Genomic DNA, 23,836 nt, shown 5'->3' with positions numbered 1-23,836 from the left:
TAATGGTGGCACCCAGGAAAATGGGCTCCCCAGACTTCTTTTCCAGACAGTATAACTACTCCAGTGCTAAGTGCTTCATTTATATGTGAATACAATTAAGATTAGCTTCTAATTATTTCTGGCACATGGTCTTTAATCCTGTAGGCTTCAAGTCACAGTGGTCAAAGGGTAATGCATCATAACGGGTTACAACACCCCCAAGGATTTCTTGATTGACATAAAAATAGTTTATCCTCCTAATTGATTGACACTGTGGCAGGTGGAAAGTGATGTCCAAGCTTCTGGTTGTTCATTCAAAGATCTTAAATTAAGGAGGATGTGGTTTCAATAATTAGCATTCCCATTTGGGGGCTGAGACCAGCTGGACTGTGGTCGTGTTCTCCTGGGGCTGAGCTGCCTTAGAGATGACAAGGAGTTCTCAGTTAGGCCCTTCAAGATAAATATCTTCATAAAGACAGGGATTCCCAAAATTTCTGAAGTCTCTTTTATTTTTTTTCCTGGAGAGACACAAAATGGGAACCAAACATTTGCAGTGAAAACACGAAGGTAAACTCTAACTAGAATAAGGAAACTTACCAAATAGAAGTGTTTGTCTCTGCCTTTGAAGAGTTGGCAAATGTATTTGCCTTCAATAATGACATCATAGAACTCAACTGTTCACAGGTGATGTGTCTCATGAACTATAGCATACTTCCCTCTGAGTTTAAAGTGTGTATGTATAGGAAGACAGGATTTCCTTGACCTTCTATGACTCATCTCTCATATTACTGGTGATTGTTCCATATCATTGCTTTGGTTTAGACTGTGGGTCTTTGACTGTATGTTTGTTCAGTGCTGGAAGTTTTGGAGGCAAAGAAAAAACATGGATTTTCAGATTACTACCACCTGTGAGATTTCTGGGAGACAAGGACTTGAGTTCTCTCTGAATCTAGGCAGATGAACAGACAGGAAGAAGGAACTATTATTAGGTCAAGATGATTCGATCATCTTAAAAGATCCAACCGTTACATTTTTGCTTAAAAATAAAACTCAGGCATACCTGTTCAATGTATATGGTTGGATTAACACTTCTTTTTATTTTTTCAGGTTCTCTACCCAAGAAAAGCACACAAAAATTTTCAGAATGCTTGTATGCCTAAAACAGAAGGAAGAGCTCTTTAAGGACCTAATTTTGTATTGGAAGAATAAGGTATAGTACATATACCAAACAACAAATCCGTAACACCAAAGCATTCATGAAGTTATATGAAATTAAAAAGAAGGAAACAGTATCTCTAGGGAGGGAGAAGTGATCTACAATATCAACAAAGGCTTAACAATGGAACTGATATTTCCTCTGAGCTTGAAAAATGAATATAAGTATGTCAAGTGGAAAACATAGCAGACTGGGTGGCAAAGGGTACTCTCCAAAGCACTGTGCCTAAGAGTGTGGTGTCCTGTGTGGTTATCATCCAAACAGGGGTGACCCAGCAGCGGGGAAGGATGTAGCAGCAAAGACTTTGACTAGCATATTCATTTGTTCAGTGATCTTTGTTTTAGAAATTCATATGTTCTAAGCCCTAGATTATCAGTAAACCTCATGACGATCTGGCTAGGATGTTGACTGTTAGCCTGTATTTTTCCCATTTTCTGGTCACTTCCAATATGAGAACAAATTACTGAGGACACCAAAGAAATAATCCCTTTTGGCAATATTTCTAGTGACCTTATTTCTCCGTGTCTCACCTAAGACTCTACTCATCCCTGAAGGTGAATAAATCTGAAATCTAGTTCCATCTCCCCACTTATGAATTAAAATGGAGTGTCAAGATATGCACTCAAGTCTCCCTTCTCTGTGAGGTTTGTTTTTTCCTTTTGCCTATCTAGAGAAATCACTTGACTTCTATGTGTTGCATTAGGCCACTGTCATTAACAACAGCATTGTCATTTTGATGTGCTCTGTGAGGCAGTGGGTGCTTTGAAGTTGAAAGAGAGAACAGACATGGATAAATAGGACTCTAAGCAGGCTGCTATTGCACCATTATTGCCAGCAATTATTTTACCGACTGACACATCTGATAGAAAGTCAGCCACCTTCCTCTATGAAACGTCTCAGTTGATACAACTAGAGACTTCTGTCTGATTCCTTTTTTTAAAAAAAAATGGACAGAAGCTTGTTATTTCTGTAACTGGAGCCTTCTGCTTCTCCCTCTGTGGCTCTGTCTTGATTTTTGTGAGTGGTGTCAAGATTTTAGATGCTAACTTTATGGGAGTGATGCAAACTATTATTTCCTAGGATGTGCTATGGAGTAGCCTTTACATTGGTCCTTTCCAGGGTTTGTTTGTTTGCTGAATCCCTCTTCAGCCTATCATTATCCTTAAGAGTTTTCCTTTTCTGATTTTGGGAATGCACATGTGATATCTTAGAAACTGAAAACGTATCTAAAGAAGACTTAACACTGAATGGTCTAGGATTTTGAGCAACACTCTGCAGCTGCTATGCTCAAGGCATTGTTTTAAGCACAGCAACTAATAATAATTCATGCAACCTTCTTAATAATGACTGTAGTTATCTTTATTATCATTCCCATTTTTTTTTTCAAAAAAAGAAACTGAGGGATAGAGGTGATGGAGATGCCACATAGATAATGATTAGCACAGCTAGATTCAAATGCAGCCAATTTTCTTTTCTGGCTGTGCTGTACAGGGAGGGAGATGACCAGGCATCAGTACTTACAAGCCAGGATTGGGCTTTTAGCTTCTGGTTAAAAGACTATATGGGGGAAAAGATACACACATTGATAGAGATAGTTCCAAGGCCAGGCATGAAATGATGACCCACATCTAAATGAGATGATTATGAATATGCAGGGTATAAGGTCCAGCCTGGGATGTAGTAAGGTGGGTTTAGGACATAAAAGGTCCTGTCAGGAGCTGGGCAGAGTTACTTGCAGGTGTTCTTTGAAGTGGCTGGTCCTGGAGCCAAGATGTGAGACTAGGTCTTTCTGAAGGGAACATTTTCTGAAATTTCTGTCTCTGTCTCCAAAGATGATGTTGGAAGAACTTCATCTTCACTAGGTAGTCCAGTCTGTGTGCATTTTCTTCTTTTCCCATAAAATTTATATTTAGGTAGATTTCTTACTATAAACATGGAATCAGTCCTGAAAACTGTACCCATGTTTGCTCTCTTGGCATGATTTGATGACTGTGGTTTATTCAGATTTCACATGGATTACCACTACTAAGGCTTGAAACTCTGTTATCAGAATTGAGGAATTGTCCCCAGCCAATTTTGTCCATGCTTGTGGCAAAGTGTTATTTCCTCCTCATAATGTACCTTCCTTTCCTCTCCTTCCCCTATCTGGAAATTGTGCTCTGGTAAAAAGAGGTAGATTCCCAACCAAAAATATGATAATTGTTTTTGAAATTATGGTAATTTAAATGTCTGTTTTTATTGTAGGTTTTCCCAAAGTCAATTAATTGTTGGTTTTATGCATGTGACATGATTCCCACTAATTATTTTTGTTATTATTTTTAAACTTTTAAAGATGGAATTAACCAAAAGGCAAGAGTATATGGAAATAGTTTTCTAACAATTCTCATGTAAACTTAAATTTTAGATCCTTCTTTGGAGGAAAACAATTTCTTCACTGTTTCCAAGGTTATTTCTCAGTTGCAAAAATTATCTCCATGCTTTTCACTCTATTACCATGCCTTTCTCCTATATTTCTTCATTCAGTCTTGGTTGTGACAATCAAGACAGGAAGCATGGGACATTATTTTTTGCATCAGTATAGAAACAGAAGTAGACAGTGGCTGTTCCATGTATCAAATAGATGCTTTGCAACTAATTTGTAATGTGGATACAAAAAGGTAAATAGGTAAAGAGTTTAATTTTAAAAGAATTAATGGAAAATCAAAGCAAAAATAAATGAATGAGTTACAAGGATGTGGGAAATGTGAATTAAAGGTGCATACTAAAACCCAAACAAAGGTAATCTAAATGTAGCTGCACCATAGAGTAAGCAAACTAAATAGGAAACTGAAAATTTTATTTTACCAAAGAGTTAGGGAGAGTCAGTTTATCACCAGTCTCAGGATCTCAAGGAAAGGATGGGAATAGAGGTGAGATAACTGTAGAAGTAACAAAGCACATTGTCTGCCATAGAGTTTAAAGGGACCATCTGAAGGTCTCTGCCTACCTTGTGTCCATTTTTCCTTCATGTATAACACCCTTGCTATCATTTGAATATGTCCTCAGAGTTCTTGTGTTGAAAGCTTGATCCCAATGCAACAGTGTTTAGAGGGGAGAACTTTGAGAGGTGATCAGGCCAGAATTAACACCCATCATAAAAGAGCTAGAGGCAAATTAGTGACTTAGCAAGAGCTTGTCTCAAAACAAAAAGTAAGAAAAGCACTGGGGATGTAACTCAGGGTGAAGGCCCTGCATTCTTTTCTCAGTAACACACACACTCACATGCATATGCACACAAAGCCAGATATTTACTAACCACAGAACTTCCTGTAACTGCTTAGGCTGGCTCTGCACTCTGCATTTGAACACATAGTCAACTGTGCTGAAAAGCTTTACTTGGTTTCTCACTAACTTTGACATTTTAAAATTGTGAAACTTCATACATATGAAATACCATTAAAATATGCAACAGAACATACAGTTAATGTTTTATCAATAGATCTGAAGCCAATTGTGTACCCGTCCCAAAACACATTTCCTCCCGGCCAGCCAGGTTCCTATTACTCATGATTTGGTACCTGTCATTCCTTTGCATATCATTATAATTTTATGGCATCTTCAATAACTCACAAGAGTGAGTATAACATTGTTCAGTATGTTTAAAGCTTTATATAAAATATATAGATTCTTCTAAAATTTTCTTTTTTTCACATCATACTTGTGCTATGAGAGTCATCAGAGTTGATTTGTGTAGCTATAGCTCATTAACTTTTACTGCTCTATTGCAATGAATTTGATGACTATACCACCATCTGCCTATTCTGTTGATGGACATCAAAGTTGCTTCCAGTTTTTGGCTCACATAAATATGTGCTGCTCTGAAAGTATTTCTCCTGCCTCATGTGCACAGCTGAGAAAGGAGCTCTGTAGATGTCATGTTGACCGAGCAGAATTGCTTGGTTGTAGGATAAACACATCTTCAACTATACCTCAGACTTCTATATTTCTTCCAAACAAGGTAATCCCACTTCCCTTTCTTCCAGAGACCACAAGAGTACTAGCAAATCCTCACTAAAAGTTGTTGTTCGAAAAATATTTTAAGTTTTTAATAGAGAAGTTTAAACATAAAAAAGAAGTATAATTGTTCCTCTGTATCCAACACTTAGTTTCAAGGATTCTCATCTCTCATCTCACAGCTAATATTGTTTCATTTATATTTCCATCCAATTCCCCTATCAAATATCATTTTAAAGTGAATCTCAGGTACAGATATTACTGTCATTTAATGTATAAATATTTTATTTTATTAAAATTGTACGGAGTCTTTAAAAAATGACTATAATACCATTACCACACCTAAAAAATAATTTCTTAATAGCAAATATTCACTCATGTCATTATCACCATAACTATTCTTTTGTGGTACAGGGAATTGAATTCAGGTCTTTAGCCTTTTTTTTTTTTTTTTTTTTTTTTTGAGACAGAGTCTTGTTAAGTTGCTAAGTAGCCCAGACTAGGCTCAAACTTGGGATCCTCTTGTCTCAGCTTCCCTGAATGCTAGGAATAAACATTCTTATTTAATGAGCATCAAATAAGTTTCACTTACTACATTTGGTAGATATTTTCCTTGTCTCTTTCATTCTGCATATCCTCTTCCCATTTTTCCCTTTCTTCTTTTTTGCTAAAAATAATCAGAAACTCTTTTTTGCAGAATTCCCACAGACTGGATTTTGCTAATTGCAGCTCCATGACGTTATTTGTTATGTTCCTTTAAATCGTTAGTTAGGTCCAGAGGCCACAGAGTTGATTCTGTGTTTTTATATCATAATATCTGGTTGTCTGGTTCCTTGTGATTCAGCATTTGGTGCTCAATCTTTAAATTCATTATTCACATGGTGCTGCAAAATGTTATATGCTTTCATTCCTTTAACTTAAGCTCTAATACTTCCACAGAGAGAGATTTTCTTTCCTCCACTGTTGGGTAACTTAGCATAAGAATACATAGAGCAAAAATGAAATGATGATTCATTCCACCTATTTACCAGTTCTTGAAGAACTGACTTGGCTTATGATCATCTCTCAACAATGACTAATAAATTTATTTTTTGTATCATTTGAATTCATAATGCTAAAATATTTATCAAAACTCATGAATTGATATATATTCGATGAGTTTCAAATCATTTTGCATTCTTTTTTTTATTTTTTTGAGTTTTAATATTTTTGTGCTAGTCAGTGTCTACAGTAGATGCTGATTACACTGCTCATGGGAATTTGGGACACGTACACAGTACATCTCAAGTCTTTTTTAATCCCTTTCCCCTCCCATCCTTCTAGCTCTTCATCCCCTTCTCTTTTGCAAAATATTTATTTCCCTTTTTCCTATTATCTTTTTTATTTTATTATTTAGTTACATATTGAGTTTCTCATTCTTTCTGATGCTTGAATCTCTCAATTTTGGGGGATGGAGACTCCAGGAGTTGGATCCTAGTTTCTTGAAAATCTTGGTACCATAGTTTTGATATCACCTTTGGTACCTATTATGATAGGACATTCCATGCTCAACCTGTATCCTGGTCCAGACCTGAAATCATCCACTTCCCCAAGAAGCCCTAGTTCTTTTCAGGGGGAAATGGCATGGGGAGTCTACAATCTGGGCCCTGAGAGTTATTCATAAATATTTTAATTCTTGCTAATATAATAGCTTTTTAACATGACTTTATTGTAGGTTTAATTGGCATTGCCTATTTAGATTGAGTGTTTATTTGTAGGAGTAGGTTGACTGTTTCAGTTTCTAATCCCCCAAATTTTCTATTCACATCTATTAATTTTCTTCCACTGGATTCTTGTGTTTTTTTATTGTGGAAGTTTCTTTAAATAGTCTATATACCTCTTCTTTGTTGGCTATGTTTGTTCCTTTCCCCCCACAATTTTTCCAATCTCTGACCTACTTTATATTCTCTTTTAGTCAAGAAAATTTTAAAAATTTTAATGAAGTTAAATGTGCTTTTTTTTTTTCTTCATAGCTTATATTTTTTTCCATTTTGCTAAAGCATCTACTGGAGGGTGTCAGTTTAAAAGATATGTCCTGGGTTCAATCCCCAGAACAACAGCAACAAAAGTTCCTCTCCTCCAAACACACACACACTCACGCACACACAGAATGTTAGAATTAGGAGCTATGCAATTTCTTTCCTGACTGAAATAACTGTGATTGGTAAAAGTTATTTTAAAGCATTTATTTAAAGTCTCTGAAAGTTGTCCACATGGCATATAGCAAATGAAGGAACAGTTATTTAAGAAAATCTATTAAATGTTGGTAAGAACAGCGAGTCTGTGGCACTAGAGCCATTTATGTCTTCCTCCCTCCTCTTTCCCATCTTGGTGTGATCAAAGCACTATTCTGACTGGGTTTGGTCAGTAAAATGGGGCTCCTTCTCCACCCAAATTCCAGTTGAGGCTTACTTTATCTACCTGGGAGAGCCAAGCCACCAGCACTTCAGGACAGTGTCCTCTCTCAGCTCCTATCTCAGAGGCTAAAGCTCAGGTGAATGTGGCCAAGAGGCCTGAGTGCCCTTCCCCTACCCAGCTCCCACTTGTCCAGACTCTAGCTCAGATTCAGCAGGCTAAGAACACTGTGGTCCTGACTATCCATGCCAGAGCATGCTCAGATGGTGAAAGTTCAATGCCCTGAGAGGCAAGTAAAGGCCAGAAACTAATGCCTTTACCACTGTTGTGTTCCTGAAGCAGAGATGTCACTCAAGAGAAGCAAATGATTGTCCCACCCCCAGCTTTAGAGGAGAGGCCTAAAAGTTTTGCTTAGAAGGAAAAGCAAACCATAAAAACAAAAGAGCTCTAAAGGTCTCTTCATGGAATAGACTTCCTTTAGAACAGAATGCAGGGAAGTTCAAAACTAAGAGCTCTCAAAAGTGATGGAAATTTTGGAGGTAAGTAAGTAAAGGAGAATTGCTAGCTCAATGAAGTCATTAATTAATATTATCTAAAACTTCCAATTTTCAACAAAGATTACAAGACAAATGGAGGGAGAGGGAATAGTAAACCACAGACAAGATAAGACAGCAACAGAAACTATCTGCAAAAAGGCTAAGGCATGGACTTAGAAGATGAAGACTTCAGAGCAGCTGTTATAAATAACTTCAATTAAAAGAAGCAATGGTTAAGGAGTAAAGTATAGCTGGAGTGTATTTTTTAAAAAGAAAAAAATTGGAAATTCTTGAGTGGAAAAGTACAATATCAGAAATGAAAAATCACTACGACTCCAGAGTAGGTTGGAATTGGCAGAAGAAACATCACATTTGAATGTAGACATATGAAAATTATGCAATACAATGCAAAATAAGAAGCAGGTCATGGTGATACACACCTCTATCCCAGTATGTACTCTGGGAGGCTGTGCCAGGAAGATCATAAGTTTAAAACCAACTGGGCAACTTAGTGATGCAACAAAACCCTGTCTCAAGATGAAAGTATAAAATAAAATTAAAAAGGGATGGGGAGGTAGGTCATTACAAAAGCCCTAGGTTCAATTTAATATGCAGTAGTATGGGGGAAAAATGATGGGGCGTGGAAGGGAAAAAAGAAGGAAAATGAACATAGTCTGAGATCGGTGGGACACCCTAAGGACTACTAGAGAGTGAAGCTGGAAAAGTTTAAGGAAATAATGCCAAAAAATTTTCCTAATTTGAGTAAATCATTAATTTATACATCTAGGAACCCCATTGTACTCTAAGGAGTATAAACAAAGATTTACTCCAAAATACATCAAAGTCAAATGTGGAAAGACACAAAGAAAAAAGAATTTTTGAGACAGAGTGTTGCTAAGTTGCCCAAGTTGGCCTTGAAATGATGATCCTCAGCCTCCCAAGTAGCAGAGATTACCAGCATGCACCACCACACCTGGCCAGAAAATGAAAATCTTGAAAGCAGCAAGAGAAACACTGCTATTCACTTACTGGGGATACTTATTAACAGCTGGCTTCTCATCAGAGACCACAGAAGCAGTAAGGCAGTGGGTATCATGTACAGTTGGTTCTCTATATCTGTGGATTCAGCCACCCACAGATTCAACCAACTATGGATAAAAAAAATTGATTGCATTCATATTGAAAATATACAGATTGTTTTCCTTGTCATTATTCCCAGAACAATGTGCTGAGCAACTGCTCACATTATCTTTGCATTGTATGAGGTATTTTATATAATCTAGGGATGATATAAAGTGAGTAGGGGGATAGGCGTAGGTTATATGCAAATACTGTGCTTCTTTTTCTGTGGATTTTAGTATTACAGGAGGTGCTACAATCAATCCCCCATGCATACTAAGAAATGAATATATTGAAAGTTCTGAAAGAAAAAATAATTGACAAGCATCATTTATCCAGCAACTTATCTTTCAAAAAGGAAGAAAAAATACATTACCAGATAAACAAAGTGTAAAGAATTTGCTGCCCTGAGAACTTACAAAATTCACTTTAGAAATTTTTTTAAGGTGATGGCAAGTGATCCCAGACAGTAAATAAAATCCAAATAAAAAATGGAGCACCAGGAAAGGTAATTCGTATAAATACATATTTATTGGATTTTCTTCTCCTAATTTTTAAAATGACTATGTAAAGTAATATGTATATGACTGTATATCGAGCAGATATAGAAATAGAATATATTGGACAATAAAAACCAAAAGAAAGCAATCTGAAATAAAGCTATATTAGAACAAAGAAATGATAACATATATTAACTAAAGTCCAAAAAAATGAATAAATCTGAAAGGACCAATATGAAGGTAGTATTTTTAAAAAACTATATAATTACTTGTTCTTTCATCTCTATGCTTCTTTAAGAAACACACAATATGTTAAGTAGTATGACAACTTAGCAATTGAATTGTTGTTAATCATATATAGATAAAACAAAGAGAGTAATAGCATAGCAAAGAATAGAACTCTAAATCAGTAATATTTTATCTTATTGGAATTAAGTTAATTCTGATATGCCTTAAAAGCTACATCAAGCACTAAGAAGATAACTAAAAAGTACTAAATAATTTAAATGTTTTAAAAATACAATTAATGTAAAGAAAAGCAGTAAAGAAGATATGAAGAAACAATAAGGAAAAGACGTAAAATGAAGAGTAAAAAGTAGAAAAATAAATTTATAACTCCTAGAGAAAAATAAGGAGTAAGTCTTCCTGATTTTGAATTAGGCATTTTCTTTTAGGAATGATACCCAAGTCATAAGGAAACAAAGAAATAATAAATAAATTGACTTCATCAATATTGGAAAATTTCATGGCAACAAATACTGTTGAGTGAAAAGATAACTATAGTATGATAGAAAATTTTTGCAAAGCATATATTTGATAATGGTTTTATATTATAAGATATGAAGAATTACTACAATTTAGCAAATAAAAATCCATTTAAAATGGGCAAGGAATCTAAATATTCTTCTACAAAGAAGATAAAACAAATGACCAATAAGCACATTAAAATATACTCTAGTCTACCTCCTTAGTGAGCTCCACTTCACATCAATTAGGATGTCTATGATTAAAAGCAGAAGTAGTAACAAGTGTTGGTGAGTGTGTGGGGCATTCGGAACCCCCATGCTGGGTGGGCATGTCAAATGGTGCAGTCTCCTTGAGAAACAGGATGATAGTTCTCAAAAGGTAGGACAAAGAGTTACCACAAGACCCAGCAATTCCACTCCTAAGCATTTCTTCAAGAGTAATAAAGATAATTGCCCACACAAAAATGTGCCTATGATTCGTCACAGTGGCATTATTCATAAGAGCCTAAAAGTGTAAACAGCCCAAATTAGTGATTATAAAGTAAAGATATTATATATTTCTATTATACAAATACAAATGGGATACTTTCCAACCATAGAAAGGAATGATGTGCTGCTTTGTCCTATAATGAGGTTGAACCTTTTAAAACATTATGACACAATCAACAAAGTGAAAAGGCAACCTTTGTCATAGGAGATTTATTAGAAAATTATATATCTGATAATGGATGAGTATTCTGAACATATAAAGAACTCTTACAACTCAACAATAAAAAGCCCAGTAACCCAAGATGTAGTTTATTTCTTTCTTCCCTCCCTTCCTCCCTCCATTCCACCTTTTCTTACTTCCTCCCTTTCTCCCTCCTCCTCTTCTTTTTTCTTCCTTTCTTTTTTTACACTACTGGTTAAGACTTTCAGAATAAGGTTAATCAGAAGATAGAGTAGTGAATGCAAACTCTTCTTTTATTCATAATAAAAATTGGTTCTTATAGTATCTTAAAAGAAATAATTTCAAATTTTTAACATAATGTAACATGCTTACTGTCAATTTTTTTAGTTGCCCCTAGTATATGAAAATTTCTCTTTTTCTAGTTTGCTGAGACTTTAAAAAAATGAATGATGACTTTTTCAAAGACTTTGCACCCTTTGTCATAATCATATGTCTTTCTTTCCCTTCCTTCCTTCCTTCCTTCCTTCCTTCCTTCCTTTCTTTCCTTCTTTCTTTCTTTCTTTCTTTTTTTATATTGGGAATTAAACTCAGGGTCTTGTGCTTCCCAAGCAGGCTCTGAATCACTGAGCTACATCCCTGGCCCACTTTTTCTTTTCTTAAAATGAAATTTATCAAATTTCATGATAGATTTTTAAAAATGAAGCCAAACTTGCATGCTTATGTTAAATCCTACTTGATGTGTCACCTTTCCTTGTAACTCATTGCCAAATGTAGTCAACATATATTTTGCTTAGGACTTTTCATGATGTAAGTTAGTGAATGTTATTAGCACATAATTTTCCTTTCTCATTTTGGAAGACTATTTCCCTATTTCTGTTTTCTGAAATAACTTGAATTACACTGAGATAATTTATTCCCTAAGTGTAAATTCCCTAAGAACTGACTGGCTCACCAGGGTCTATCTGTTCTTAAAAGTAGTATGTCTAAAGGTCTACTATCAAGAATATATAAAGAACTGAAAAAAATCAGAGCCCCCCCAAATTCAAAGACCCAATTCAAAAATGGGCATCCAAAATGAACAGACATTTCTCAGACAAAGAAGTAAAAGCAGCAAATAAATATATGAAAAAATGTTCAACATCACTGGTCATTCGAGAGATCCAGATGAAAACAACACTGAGATTTCACCTTACCTCACAAAGAATGGCTGCTATCAAGAAATCAACCAATAACAAATGCTAGTGGGGGTGTGGAGAAAAAGGAACCCTTCTCCCTTGTTGGTGGGAGTGCAGACTGGGGCAACCACTGTGGAAATCAGTGTGGAGATACCTCAAAGAACTAGGAATACAGGTCCCATTTGACCCAGCTATTCCCCTACTGTGAATCTTCCCCAAAGAATTAAAAGAATCATGCCACAGCGATATATGTGCACCTATGTTTATAGCGGCACAGTTTGTAATAGCTAAAGCTTGGAAACAGCCCAAATGCCCATCAACTGGAAACTGGATAAAGAAGTTTTTTTTTTTTATAAAATGGGGTACTACTCAGCCATAAAGAATGAAAAACTAGAGACATTTATAGCTAAATGGATGCATATTGAGGCCATACTCTTAAGTGAAATAAATAGGACACATGTGTAAATACTGAATAGTTTCTCTAGTGTGAGAAATTGAAAGTGTAAGTAAGGGTGAAAATGATTAAAATGAATAATTGATAATTTGAAATAGGAAAAGGTCCAAGGGTTTGGGGATGGCAGGAGGGGAAGGGGAAAGGGAAGAAGGGAAAGGAAAAATTATGAGAAAGAAAAAAAAATGGAATCAAAGTCTGTGTAAATAGGGAAGGGTGGAGGGGGTGAAAGGTGCACAGGTAACGGGAGAAAAAATAAGAACTAGGACACATGATGTTCTGATACAAACACCCAATGATAAATGTAAATGTATTTTATACCTAAAATGTACGTATATATATGTAGTATGTCCAAACAGTATTTCTCTTGTTCCTTAAACCAAATTTTGTTAAGGGTTTTCACTTGTCTGTTTGTTTGTTTTGGTGCTGTGATGGAACTCAGGGCCTTATACATACAAGGCAAGGAGTCTCTCTGTCTCAGATTTGCCATCCTATTTTCTACCTTTTTTATTTTGGCAGCCCCTTTTGATTATTAATTTTTTACTATTATACCTATGTTCACTTTGCTTCATGTGAAGTATGTTCTGAAATTGCAGGACATATATATTTTATTTTCAGTACCACTAGTACCACTTCCATTAAAAGTGATATTTTCTTTGACAGGTGTTGTTTGGGTCTTGGTGAGCAGAGAGAAGACCTGATCGCCACAACACAGTCCTTGAGCCACCTCTGATTGTGCCCACTTGCGCACTTACATCTCTTCAGGGGCATGGTGGCCCTGTCCATCAGACAGAAAATCAATTCCAGTGAGTGACAAAGAGTAGGAAAAATCCTGAATGTCATAAGAGTTTAAAGAGAAATTTAATTAACAAATAAAAAAACTGAATGACATTAAAATAAACTATAGAAGAAGTTCAATAAGAATAATATAAATGGAAAAATTGGCAACAAATTTGAAAAGATGTTTAAGTTTGTTCATAATGTAATCATTTAAGTATAAGTGACAATGGGAAGCCACTTTTCAGCTCTCAGTTGGCCATTGCCTTGCTCTGTGACTACTCCTCCTTCTTTAGTCACACACACACCTCACCATGTACCAGCAGCAATGACCCCATCCTGGTCTAACATGGGTACATCAGGAGGGTTCAGATGCTAAGTTGCACACAGTTATCACCTCTTTTTCGAGCTCCTATCTCAGATGTTATCATAGGAATCATGTGGGTCAAGGTTCCTGGCAGGAAATGTACTAGGTGGCTCCAGATGATGTTTCTTCTGTAAAAAAAAGACCCCATGAGGGAAAATGTCCTCTTATTAATAGGACACTGTTGGGTCTGTGCGTGACCACTGAAATAGCTGAGCCACACTTTGGCCATGGCCCCTAACACTGCCAACATGTGGATAAGCAGAACAGAAAAATGGAAAGCACCGGGATCCTTTAACTCTGTTGAGCTGCTGAATCAGCCAACCCCATAGCCAGCTCATCTTTGGACTTTTAATTTCCAGAGCCAACATGGAGTCAGGCAGTCTAAAGCATCTTACTTGAGATTATAGGCCATGTAGAAGAGAATGAGCAAAACCAGGGATCCATGACAGCTGGTAAAACTGTGATTTAAGATATCCTCTTTGAGAGGTAATTTGGCAATATCAAATACGTTTGAAACATTTTTTAAGTAACGGAGCAATTCCACTTTGGGGAATTTATCCTAGTGTTAGACCTTGTATACAAAGATATACACACAGGCTGTTCATTGAAGCTGTGGGTGTAATAATAGAAGACAAAGCAGGGCATGGTGGAACACGCTTATAACCAGGAGGATCACAAGTTCAAGCCCAACCTTGGCAACTTAATGAGTTTTTGGCTCAAAAGTGAAACATAAAGGGGCTGGGGATTTAGCTCAGTTGTTCCGCCCCCTGACTCACAAGCAGAAGGACCCCAGTTCGATCCCTGGTACCAAAAAAAAAAGTGAAACATAATAAAGGACTAGGGAATGTAGCTCAGTGTGAAGGCCTTGGTTTCAGTCTCCAATACAGAACACACACACACACACAAACACACACACACACACCCCAAAATGAAGACTGACCACAACTTGACATATTATAAATAATCTCATAATGTAATAAATTACTTTTTAATATGGAATACTATGCAGGCCTTAGAAAGAATGATGGAGAGACAACAGTAATCTGCATATTGTATTGTTTCTAAAAAGTTATATGGAGTGCATATAAAGTGTGTAGCATACTATGTTGGACTATGCTTTTATATGTAGAAGTCTTCTGGAAAGTTAGAGAAATTAAACAGTTAACCATGGTTGTCTCTAGGGAGGTGAGTGGACTGTCTAAGAAATTGAAGATGAGATTTTCTTTTACTGTTTGCACATTTTATACCTTTAAATGTATGCACTAGTATGCACAATCTGTTCAAATGAATAATTATTATTTAGATAAATGGATGAAAGATTCTTGGAGGTCATATCTTGTCTTGGGAAAATGCCTTGACAAAAAAAGGTCTTGCAAAATAGAATGATACCAAGCCCCAGATCAGGCTTTCTAAGTGGAGGGTGAGGAGGGGGGTGTCCAGGGACTTGGACTGGGGTGGCTCAGCCCTGCAGCCCTTTCCAGTGGTGTGCAGACGATGTTTTATCAGGGCTAGGGATGCAGTTTTAGGAAAAACAATCTGGTGTGGCATGAGACACAGGCAGACCCTCACATGGTCTGTGGAATTGGAAGAACTGGGTTCCCATACTGACAAAGCCATTTAATCCAGTGGATCTTTAGCCCATCAATTTTTTTCTGAAAAGAAGTACCTTTAGCATTTTTCCTAATGATAAAAATTGTGCATGTTTGACCAATACAAACCTGAACAAAACAGAAATGCATAAAATGAAAAAGAAAAGGTCTTTTATATGTTTCATAATATTTCTGTTCTATTTCCTACCTAATTTGATAATCACTGTTTATGATTTCTCCTTATTTCCTTCCAAATATTAGTGAAGGTATAAATATACCTAATTGTTTAATGCAGATGGGATTCTATTACACATTTTTATTTTCTCCCTCTATGCAGTGTAGACTGGGAGTCAGCACACGTTTTTAAAAAGGTAAATAATAAATATTATAGGCTGTACAGGCCACGCAGTCTCTGTCATAATTCAACTCCACCACTGCAGTGGGAAATCAGTCACAAACAATACATAAGTGAACGAGCATAGCTGGGTTTCAGTTAAAAAAAAAATATATATATATATATACACACACACATATCTATCAAGCTGTGGGTTACATTTGACCTTTGAGACAAAGTTTAGCAACCCTCGTGTGCTTAAATCTACCTTATTTTTAAAGGGTTACCTAGTCCTCTCTGGAAAGGATTAATAAATTCACTAATGCTCATTGATAAATACTGAAAGTGGCTTCCATTTAAACCTCTCTTCACCAATCACTGCTTGTCAACTAGAAGGATTAGCAGCTGTCTCTCTCTCTCTCTCTCTCTCACCCACCCAGGAACATACTGACCTCTTCCTGTAGTTCACTGAAATGGGATGTTTTGCAGGGTTTGTCCACCGTGTCCTTGTGCTTTCCTAGCTGATCTAACTGGCCATCTCAATATTGTAGCGTGCAGTAGAATTAAATAGTGTGTTAACCAAACATGAAAAGTACAGGAATTGTGTGTTATTAAAAGAAACAATTAAGTTGATTATTTTTGAAAAGACCCAATTAACATAAATTTCTTTTTTAAAATATCAGTCAAATTCAGTATGGGTTGAGATAATCACAACAGACTGAAAACCAAGGAGCATTGGGTAGGTAGCATGGAGACGGTCACATGAGTTTTCCAGAAGGAAGCAGCCCTGGAATCAGGCTGAGTCTGGGCTAGAGAACTGCTTTCTGTTCCCTGATGCCTCACAGACTCGCCTCACCAAAACATCTTTTCCAGGTCTGAGGGATCTTCTCTGATTTTTGGTGTCCTTTTGTAGAATGTGAAACATGAGTAAGCAGAATATCACTTTTCTCCCCTCAAAGGCCCGGTGTCAGTAACACTGAAAACAGTCCGTGTTTACATTTCGATGTCCTTCCAGGTTCAGTCCCATAGCTTACTGTCTGTTCTGTCACCTCCAACGCACACATTTTTCTCCCAGGCAGAATCTATCTTGCCTGACATGGCAGAGCAGTTAACATTGATTTTGGTGAATGATCTACTTTGGTTTTTGCTACAGAGAGATTTTAGTACAAATTCTCATATATTGTTTTCTCAACTAATAGAAGAATATGTTCCGCATCCGTTGTGCTGGGTTTGCCCAGTCTGCTGTTTTGCAACTCACTGTCTCATCTCTTTTATTTGCCTTCTCTGTCACTGTCGATCTTTTCCTAATACTTCATCCTTTATGCAGACTCCTTCCTTGGAGCCAAATTTGGCAGTGGAGTTTGCCTAGCTAATGGGGACCATATGCCCTGCAATTACATTCCCCGACAACATTCAGATTTGTTAGCAAATATTGGAGAAGGCAAGTTGAGAAACTGGAGCTCAAAGGACTGTCAGGAATTGGCACTTTCTGACAGGTAAACCTGCATTTCCTGACCCTTGGGAATGAATTCTGGTTTGGGCTGCTATTGTCTTAGCTAGAAGGAGGATTTGTGTGTGAAAGTATCAATCAACTGGTGGATTGCTCTTCAAATAGGTCGGTGGCCCTCTTATATCTTCCCAATGGTGTGCTCTACTTACTCCTACAGATCAATTTTTCATACGTGACTATTATCTGCTTGTTTGTTGATCTCATCCCTCCCCAGACTGGAGAATTGGAATCATGACATTATTCACTATTGCATTCCCCAGCTCCCACTAGAGGAGTTGAAACACTATTGTTTGGTTAATGAATGAATGGGACAATCTTTAGAGTACATTAAGTACTAATAGATTCTAACCAATATATATAATATGGCATATATACGTGTGCGTATACAGTGGACCCTCGAGTTGCAAGTGGCCTGACATATAAACACCCTAGGTTATGACCATGATTCACTAGGAAAATTCATGGTGTTTCTGGTAAGTTACACACATTATACAACCCTTCTTTTATTATGAAAAGGTTAGTGAAGGGGTGCTTTGGGAGGTTCAGAATGCATTATGAGTATTTCCATTATTTCAGCCCTCTGGAACGAATTGAGTTCACAAATCAAGGGTCCACTCTATTAGCTTCAGTGGCATTTCCCCCCCTCTCTGTCACCTCTTCTTCAAGGCAAAATGAACGTTAGACTAAGGAGTCCAGTCTCCCAAAACGTTCAAACTCACAAGATTTTGAAGATCTAAAGCACAGATCCAAACTGCATTTTTAAGAGGTCTCTTTTTCCTACAGATGAAGTTTCATCCATGGCCCTCTTGGGTAGGGACTTGGGAGGGGAATAGGGTGCCTCAGGCCTTCAGCAGGCTGTCCTGGGTTTTGATAAGCAAAGGCATAGGAAACACTGCTGCTCTGTGTGGCTGAAGTGAGGACCTTCTTGCTTCTCAAGAGCTTATCAAACTCTGTCCATGTTTGCAGAGGCCCGCTCACTGGAGACTTCCGCAATGTGTGGCTTTCTGGGCTCTAGGGCAGCAGCTGTTTCTCTGCCCCACTGCCTCCTATTGCAGTCTAGGGTGCTGACTGGCTCCTTGGAGATGGGGGTGTCTGTTTGCACTTGCAGCTGGGAGGGAGAGTTCACGGCTGCTTTCAGACCACAGGTTTGCCCTCACCAGAGGGAGAGAGAGAGAGAGACAGAGAGAGAGAGAGAGAGAGAGAGAGAGAGACCCAAAGAGAACTTAGAGACAGACTTTGCCACCACCATATTCCATGCCTTCATGGCCATGTGACTGCTACAAAGACACAAGAAACACTCCTTATTTTAGAACACAAATACATAAATTTTTAATCTGCGAAAAATACAAAATGAAACCATGTACAAGTTATGTACAAACCCTTTTTACAAGACAAGAAAGTTATCACTGGTTGTTACAGATGACAGAGTTGGGTAGATCATTTCAGAGCACCAGCATTTATTCTCTTCTCCAGTTTCTGTTCGGCCACAGTAATTCATCATAGCCATAATCATAATGCCAACAATCGAAAGCATGAAAGACAAATGAATAAGCCACGCTCTTTTTCCTTAATGAACACATAGGCTGACCTCAGCATACATAAACCTTTTCCCCCTTTCTCTGTCCCCTGAAGAAACCCCCGAGTGCAGGTTCCAGTGTTAAGTGGGGGAAAGTTTCTTTTCAGCATCTGAGTGGTGGGATGTGGGCCAAAAGTTTTAGGCAGGATGTGATTATGCCACCTGGGAATGAAATGTTTTTAATTAGGATTTCCAGGCAGATATTGGTTTATGTTTGAAATGTTGCAGTTCTGGTCAAGTGTGTATTTGGCGGAAGGAAGGGAAAGGGAGGGAGGGGCTCTGGGGCACACGGAGTTCTGGTATAGCATGGAAGTGAAGCTCAGTCCACCCTGTTGGCAGCTCCCTTCCATGCCAGATGCCTTTTCACATGGACCCCGTGTCCCATGTGAGGGAGGCCTGGGGTTGCATGTGTGATGTGTGCACAGTCTGATCTCAAACTCAGACTCCAAACAGTGGGGTTAGCAGTGCTGCCTAGGGTGGCCCTGGAGAGCTTGGGTGTCACTTTCCTCCCTGTCCTACTGAATTGCAAGGTAAAGGAAGAGCAGGAACATGGAAGCCCTCAAGGGAATAGACAGACCAGAGGAAATCTCTTTAAAAGTCTACCTAGAAATAAGATCATTTTTCACCTGGCCAAAATATCTCCCTGCATACTGCTGCTCCAGAAAAGCCAACAAAGCAAGGTGATTGTAGCACTTAGACCCCTGAAACTAAAGCTGCAAATGTAAGCTGTGTGGCAAGGGATGAGGAAAACTGCAGTGACATGAACAGGAGACAAAAAGGAGAAGCCACCTCAGGATCCCTGTCTGGAAGTTTCAGAAAGAGTGCCAGTGACCTAGACATCCTGAGCAACCTCCATTTTCATGGCATCCAATGTAACCCTAAGCACCCCTCCAGGCAGGCTTTGTGACAAGATCCGGGGCTAAAGGCCAGTAGGCAAGCTGCCCTCCAGGGGAGTCTTTTTACTTGTGAGTCACCATCTCCAATAGCCTTCATCTCCAAACCTCATATAATGCCCACCCTTTCTTTTTCTTAGAATTCTCCCCTCTTGTTTTCCATTTTCCTGGAACTGGACTATACCTGGTCTCCTATCACAAGAATGTCTACTTATTTTGCTGTTATTAAAAGTATGGCTGCAGCTCCCAAAGAGATCTGCCAACAGATCTTCTAAAGCGGCATTTCCCATTTTGGAGAACTCACCTGGGCACCACACTTTGCAAGGACCTGTGTGTGCGAGTCCAGTTTCCACATTGCAGGGCCTGCTGCAGCCCTCTTCTTGCCCCACTCCTCTGCCTTATGACTTTCCTTATGACGACTCTCCGATTCTTCTACTCTGGACAAATGCAGCACATTTCTCAGCAGACTGCATTCATCCCCTCCCCTGCCTGTCTTCTCTTCTTCTTTCCTGTTCCTCTACATGGTCCTGCCCTAGAAGTCTTGGGTGAGCATTTTCTTCACAAAAAAAGTTTCCAGCCCCACAGCTGTTCCACCGACACAGAGCCTTACAAGCCCAGCCAAGCCTGTACAACCATTGTGATTCATGGTGCCTATCTGCCATTCCCTATTCACAGCTACTCAGAAATTCATTATTGAACAGCTGTTTTGTGCCACACGAGATCTTATTCGTGGACATGTGCCTTGTGTTCCCTATTAAGCAGGTGGGCTGTCTTCCTCTCAAATTATACCCAGCCTCAAGTGCACAGTGGCTACTCAATAACTGTCCACTAGCTATTACTGATTAATACCATCTTCTGTGCCACATTCTAGATGTTCCTGCCTTCAGACCTGGCATGCTAGTCCTCTGCTTACATAACTCCCAATTTCCCTCATCTCCTAAAGAGCCCATCCTCCTAAACCACTTCAAACCACAGCATCTCCTTTGTTTTAGTTCCTGCTATATTGAAAGATGGTACTATATCATGGGTGCTTACTCTTTCTCTAATGGCTCTGCATGTTTCTCTTTTCAGTTGGATTTTAAGCTCACTGACAGCAGGACTTGTATTGTGCTCATTCTATCGACCTGCTCCATCCCTCTTACAAATATTTACTGACTGCTAACTCAATAAGCAGTGGCTACCTGATTTTCTGACAGGATGTTTCACTGTGGGAATTCATATTTGGTAGCTCTGAACTATTGATTATGCTCTACAGTTTGTTGATGGCCTACGTGATGTTCTTATTATATAATGTTCAGAAAATAGTAGAATTGAGATATTTTAAAAAATCTGAACTCTTTCCCTTCTCTCTAATCTACCTGGTTTGTTTGTGGGTGGCCTTCTAGTAACTCAGTAGTTCAAGGATGCCCTGTGTCTCAAATCCCCATGATGGGAGCAAAGAGTATGCAGAAGGCAGCTGCTACACAGGGCAAGCAGTTAGCATGGGGTGTGCAACCTGCAGGACTCTGTGCTGTTGAGACAACATTCATCTACAGAATCTACACTTTCATGATGATGGACAGGAAAAACTGGTCTCTCAAAACTGTCAACAAAAAAAAAGTGCACAGGCATTGCTTCCTGTCACTGTTGAAAACTTTTAGTGAATTTCCCGAGTTTCTAAATCAACTCTCCACTTTCTACCTTGGCCCTTAGACTGCCTAGTTTCTAGCTCCTTCCATGAAATCTCATTCTACTTCTCCTCAGCTCCTTTATACAAATTTACCCCCATATACAATATGATCTGACAAGTCCCACCAATGCATTGAAGACCATTAAAACCTCTCTCCCTGGAAAACTCTCGTGGTCCACATTTCTCCAGTCTAGTCCTCCATTTCCTATTGAAACGCCTCCAAAGCCCATCAGGCATTATATACCTCTGCATTCTTCCCACCCCATGGGCCTATGCAGCCTCTTCCATACAATATCAAGCATTGGTTCTTGGCAGAACATGCATGGCCCTTGTTCATGATAATTTAAAAGGATGGATATGTATATATCTTTTTTCTGTCTTCCCAGTCTTGGTTCTATATCCTGAGTGTCACTTTCAGATAGAGTTTCGGGCCCGTTTTCATGCTTTAAAATACAGTAGGGATATTTTAACTCAGAACACCTCCTCCAATTTCAGCATGTGAGACTGCAATATCATAGAGCTTCCAACTGTTGTGGAGTTATAGGGCTGTGACCTTTGATGATGACAAATTAGGCTTAGTAATCTCTTCAGAAATAAAATTAAAAATCTTCTGTATATTCCATTATTTTCATGACAACACTAAAATTATTAACAACTGATACAACACAAGCAACAACCCATCAGGGCAGACTCCACTTAGTCAACATGACCATGCTAAATACAAATCCACTGGAAATAATTTCTAACCAGTGCTCTTTCATAAATACATCCAAAAGGTCTCATTCCTCCTTCAAACTATCATGGAATTTAAATGTTAAATCAGCTCTGCTGGATAAAAGAAAACATGCCCTTTAGGAATATTGGGTGAATAGAACAAGGGTAGAAATATAATTTACCAGGAAGTTTGAAAGTGAATTCTCAGTTCCTTTTGTTTTTTAAAGAGAATCAGTCAAGCCCTAAGTAATGAGGGCTTTTCAAGGGCTGCGGTGATTGATGGTTTTCCCACCAGTCCAGAAGCAACAAATAGGAACAGAATAAAAAATGGATAGATTCTGCTCTGGAACTCAATGTCCACATTGGATGGATTTGTTTGGTCTCCTGGGAGTCAAATTGGCTCAAATCCTAGTCAATTTATTTACCATTCTTTTTCTCTCTCCCTTTCTCTCTTCCTCCATCTTCCCCTTCCTTCCTTCTTTCAATTGAGGTTCCCTTCGATGATGAAATGATAGGTCAAAATAACATTTATGAATAATAAGGAGATGGTTAGTATATTAATTAAAAAATCAAACAAACAGGAAATGGAGAAGACTGATGACTTCCTAAAGCCCAGACCTATGTGGGGAACCTGAAAGGGGATACTGGGGTGGGGGGCGGGTCTCAAGATTATCGTTACCTACTAGGCATTGGAGATGTGGGCTCAAGAGAAAGGGATTAGCCAGAGCTGGACACTGAACCAAGAGAAAGGGAAGGCAGAGATGAGGTTGAGCAGATAACCCTGGAAACAGGAAGAAAAATCTGATCAGTGTGATTGAGGTACATGTGAATCAAGGAATTTGCATCTTGAATCTAAAGAGTTTCCAAAAGATAAGCACAGGAGTGAACCCAACTATGCTACATGTATGTCTGGAGCAGAAAATGTACAAACATTGAGGTCAGGAGTACTGCATGGGTGATGCAGCTGTAAAGACCATGTTCCAGTCCTGCACAAGATTATCTTCAAAGGACTGGCCAAGGACAGGCAGTTACTCTCACTTTCCCCACCTAATTTAGATCCTGTCCTCTCAGATCTGAAAGGGACCTCAAGGCCAACCCAATGAACCATTGTCATTTTTATGGTAAGGGAGATGCCAACAATTTAAAGAATACTTTCAAAACTTATAACTAGTTGTTTGCAGTTATTGCTCTTGAATCCTCATACTAAACCTTCAGCAGGGAGCTCTTTGTTTTCCACATAAAAATATCCCTGATTTCATATGATTTCTCATTTCTGCCCTTTCCAATGCAAACTAAACACTTCTAATTCCTTGTCTATTTAAAAATCTCCATTCTTTTATAAAGTATGTCATAAGTTGGAACAGCTCTTAGAAGCAAAGAGCTTATTCTCCAATGCTCTAGTCACAATCACTTTTATTTAAGGTGTTTTATATTGGGGTGAGGGAATATTTTAAAATATAAAATAGCTAAGACAAAAATACATTTTATCAATGAGAAAAGTGATGATGGTAATGATGCACTTATACATAGGTACTTTTTGTTTTGTAAACAGCCTATTGGTGGTTCTGATTCCCTAAGCACCCAAGAATCATTGTGCAGAGAATGGCTTTTCTGGAACCCTAGAATGG

The 23,836-nt window shown here is 38.2% G+C and overlaps 1 protein-coding gene across 2 annotated transcripts in view; it reads left to right on the top strand.

The window, feature by feature from the left end:
• The window catches only part of Lrmda (leucine rich melanocyte differentiation associated), a 1,370,443-nt gene that overhangs the window by 1,340,319 nt on the left and 6,288 nt on the right, over positions 1 to 23,836 (top strand). Inside the window, exons 10-11 of one of the 2 annotated variants that reach the window (XR_015440503.1) lie at positions 1,087 to 1,189; positions 13,443 to 13,585. Coding sequence is in view for 1 of the 2 variants with exons in the window: in XM_087185375.1 (XP_087041501.1) it covers positions 1,087 to 1,189; positions 13,443 to 13,463 (124 nt within the window). In the remaining variant the exon portion in view is untranslated. Of the gene's footprint in view, positions 1 to 1,086; positions 1,190 to 13,442; positions 15,152 to 23,836 lie in introns of those variants that run through there. The other variant, XM_087185375.1, reaches the window with a different exon arrangement.

The sequence above is a fragment of the Heterocephalus glaber genome, unplaced genomic scaffold (genome assembly GCF_053883595.1).
Source record: "Heterocephalus glaber isolate CG9 unplaced genomic scaffold, H.glaber_assembly_v1.0 deba00001497, whole genome shotgun sequence".
Taxonomy (NCBI): Eukaryota; Metazoa; Chordata; class Mammalia; order Rodentia; family Bathyergidae; genus Heterocephalus; species Heterocephalus glaber.
Note: the sequence above shows the minus strand (reverse complement) of the source record. Positions and strands in the feature narration are given on the sequence as shown.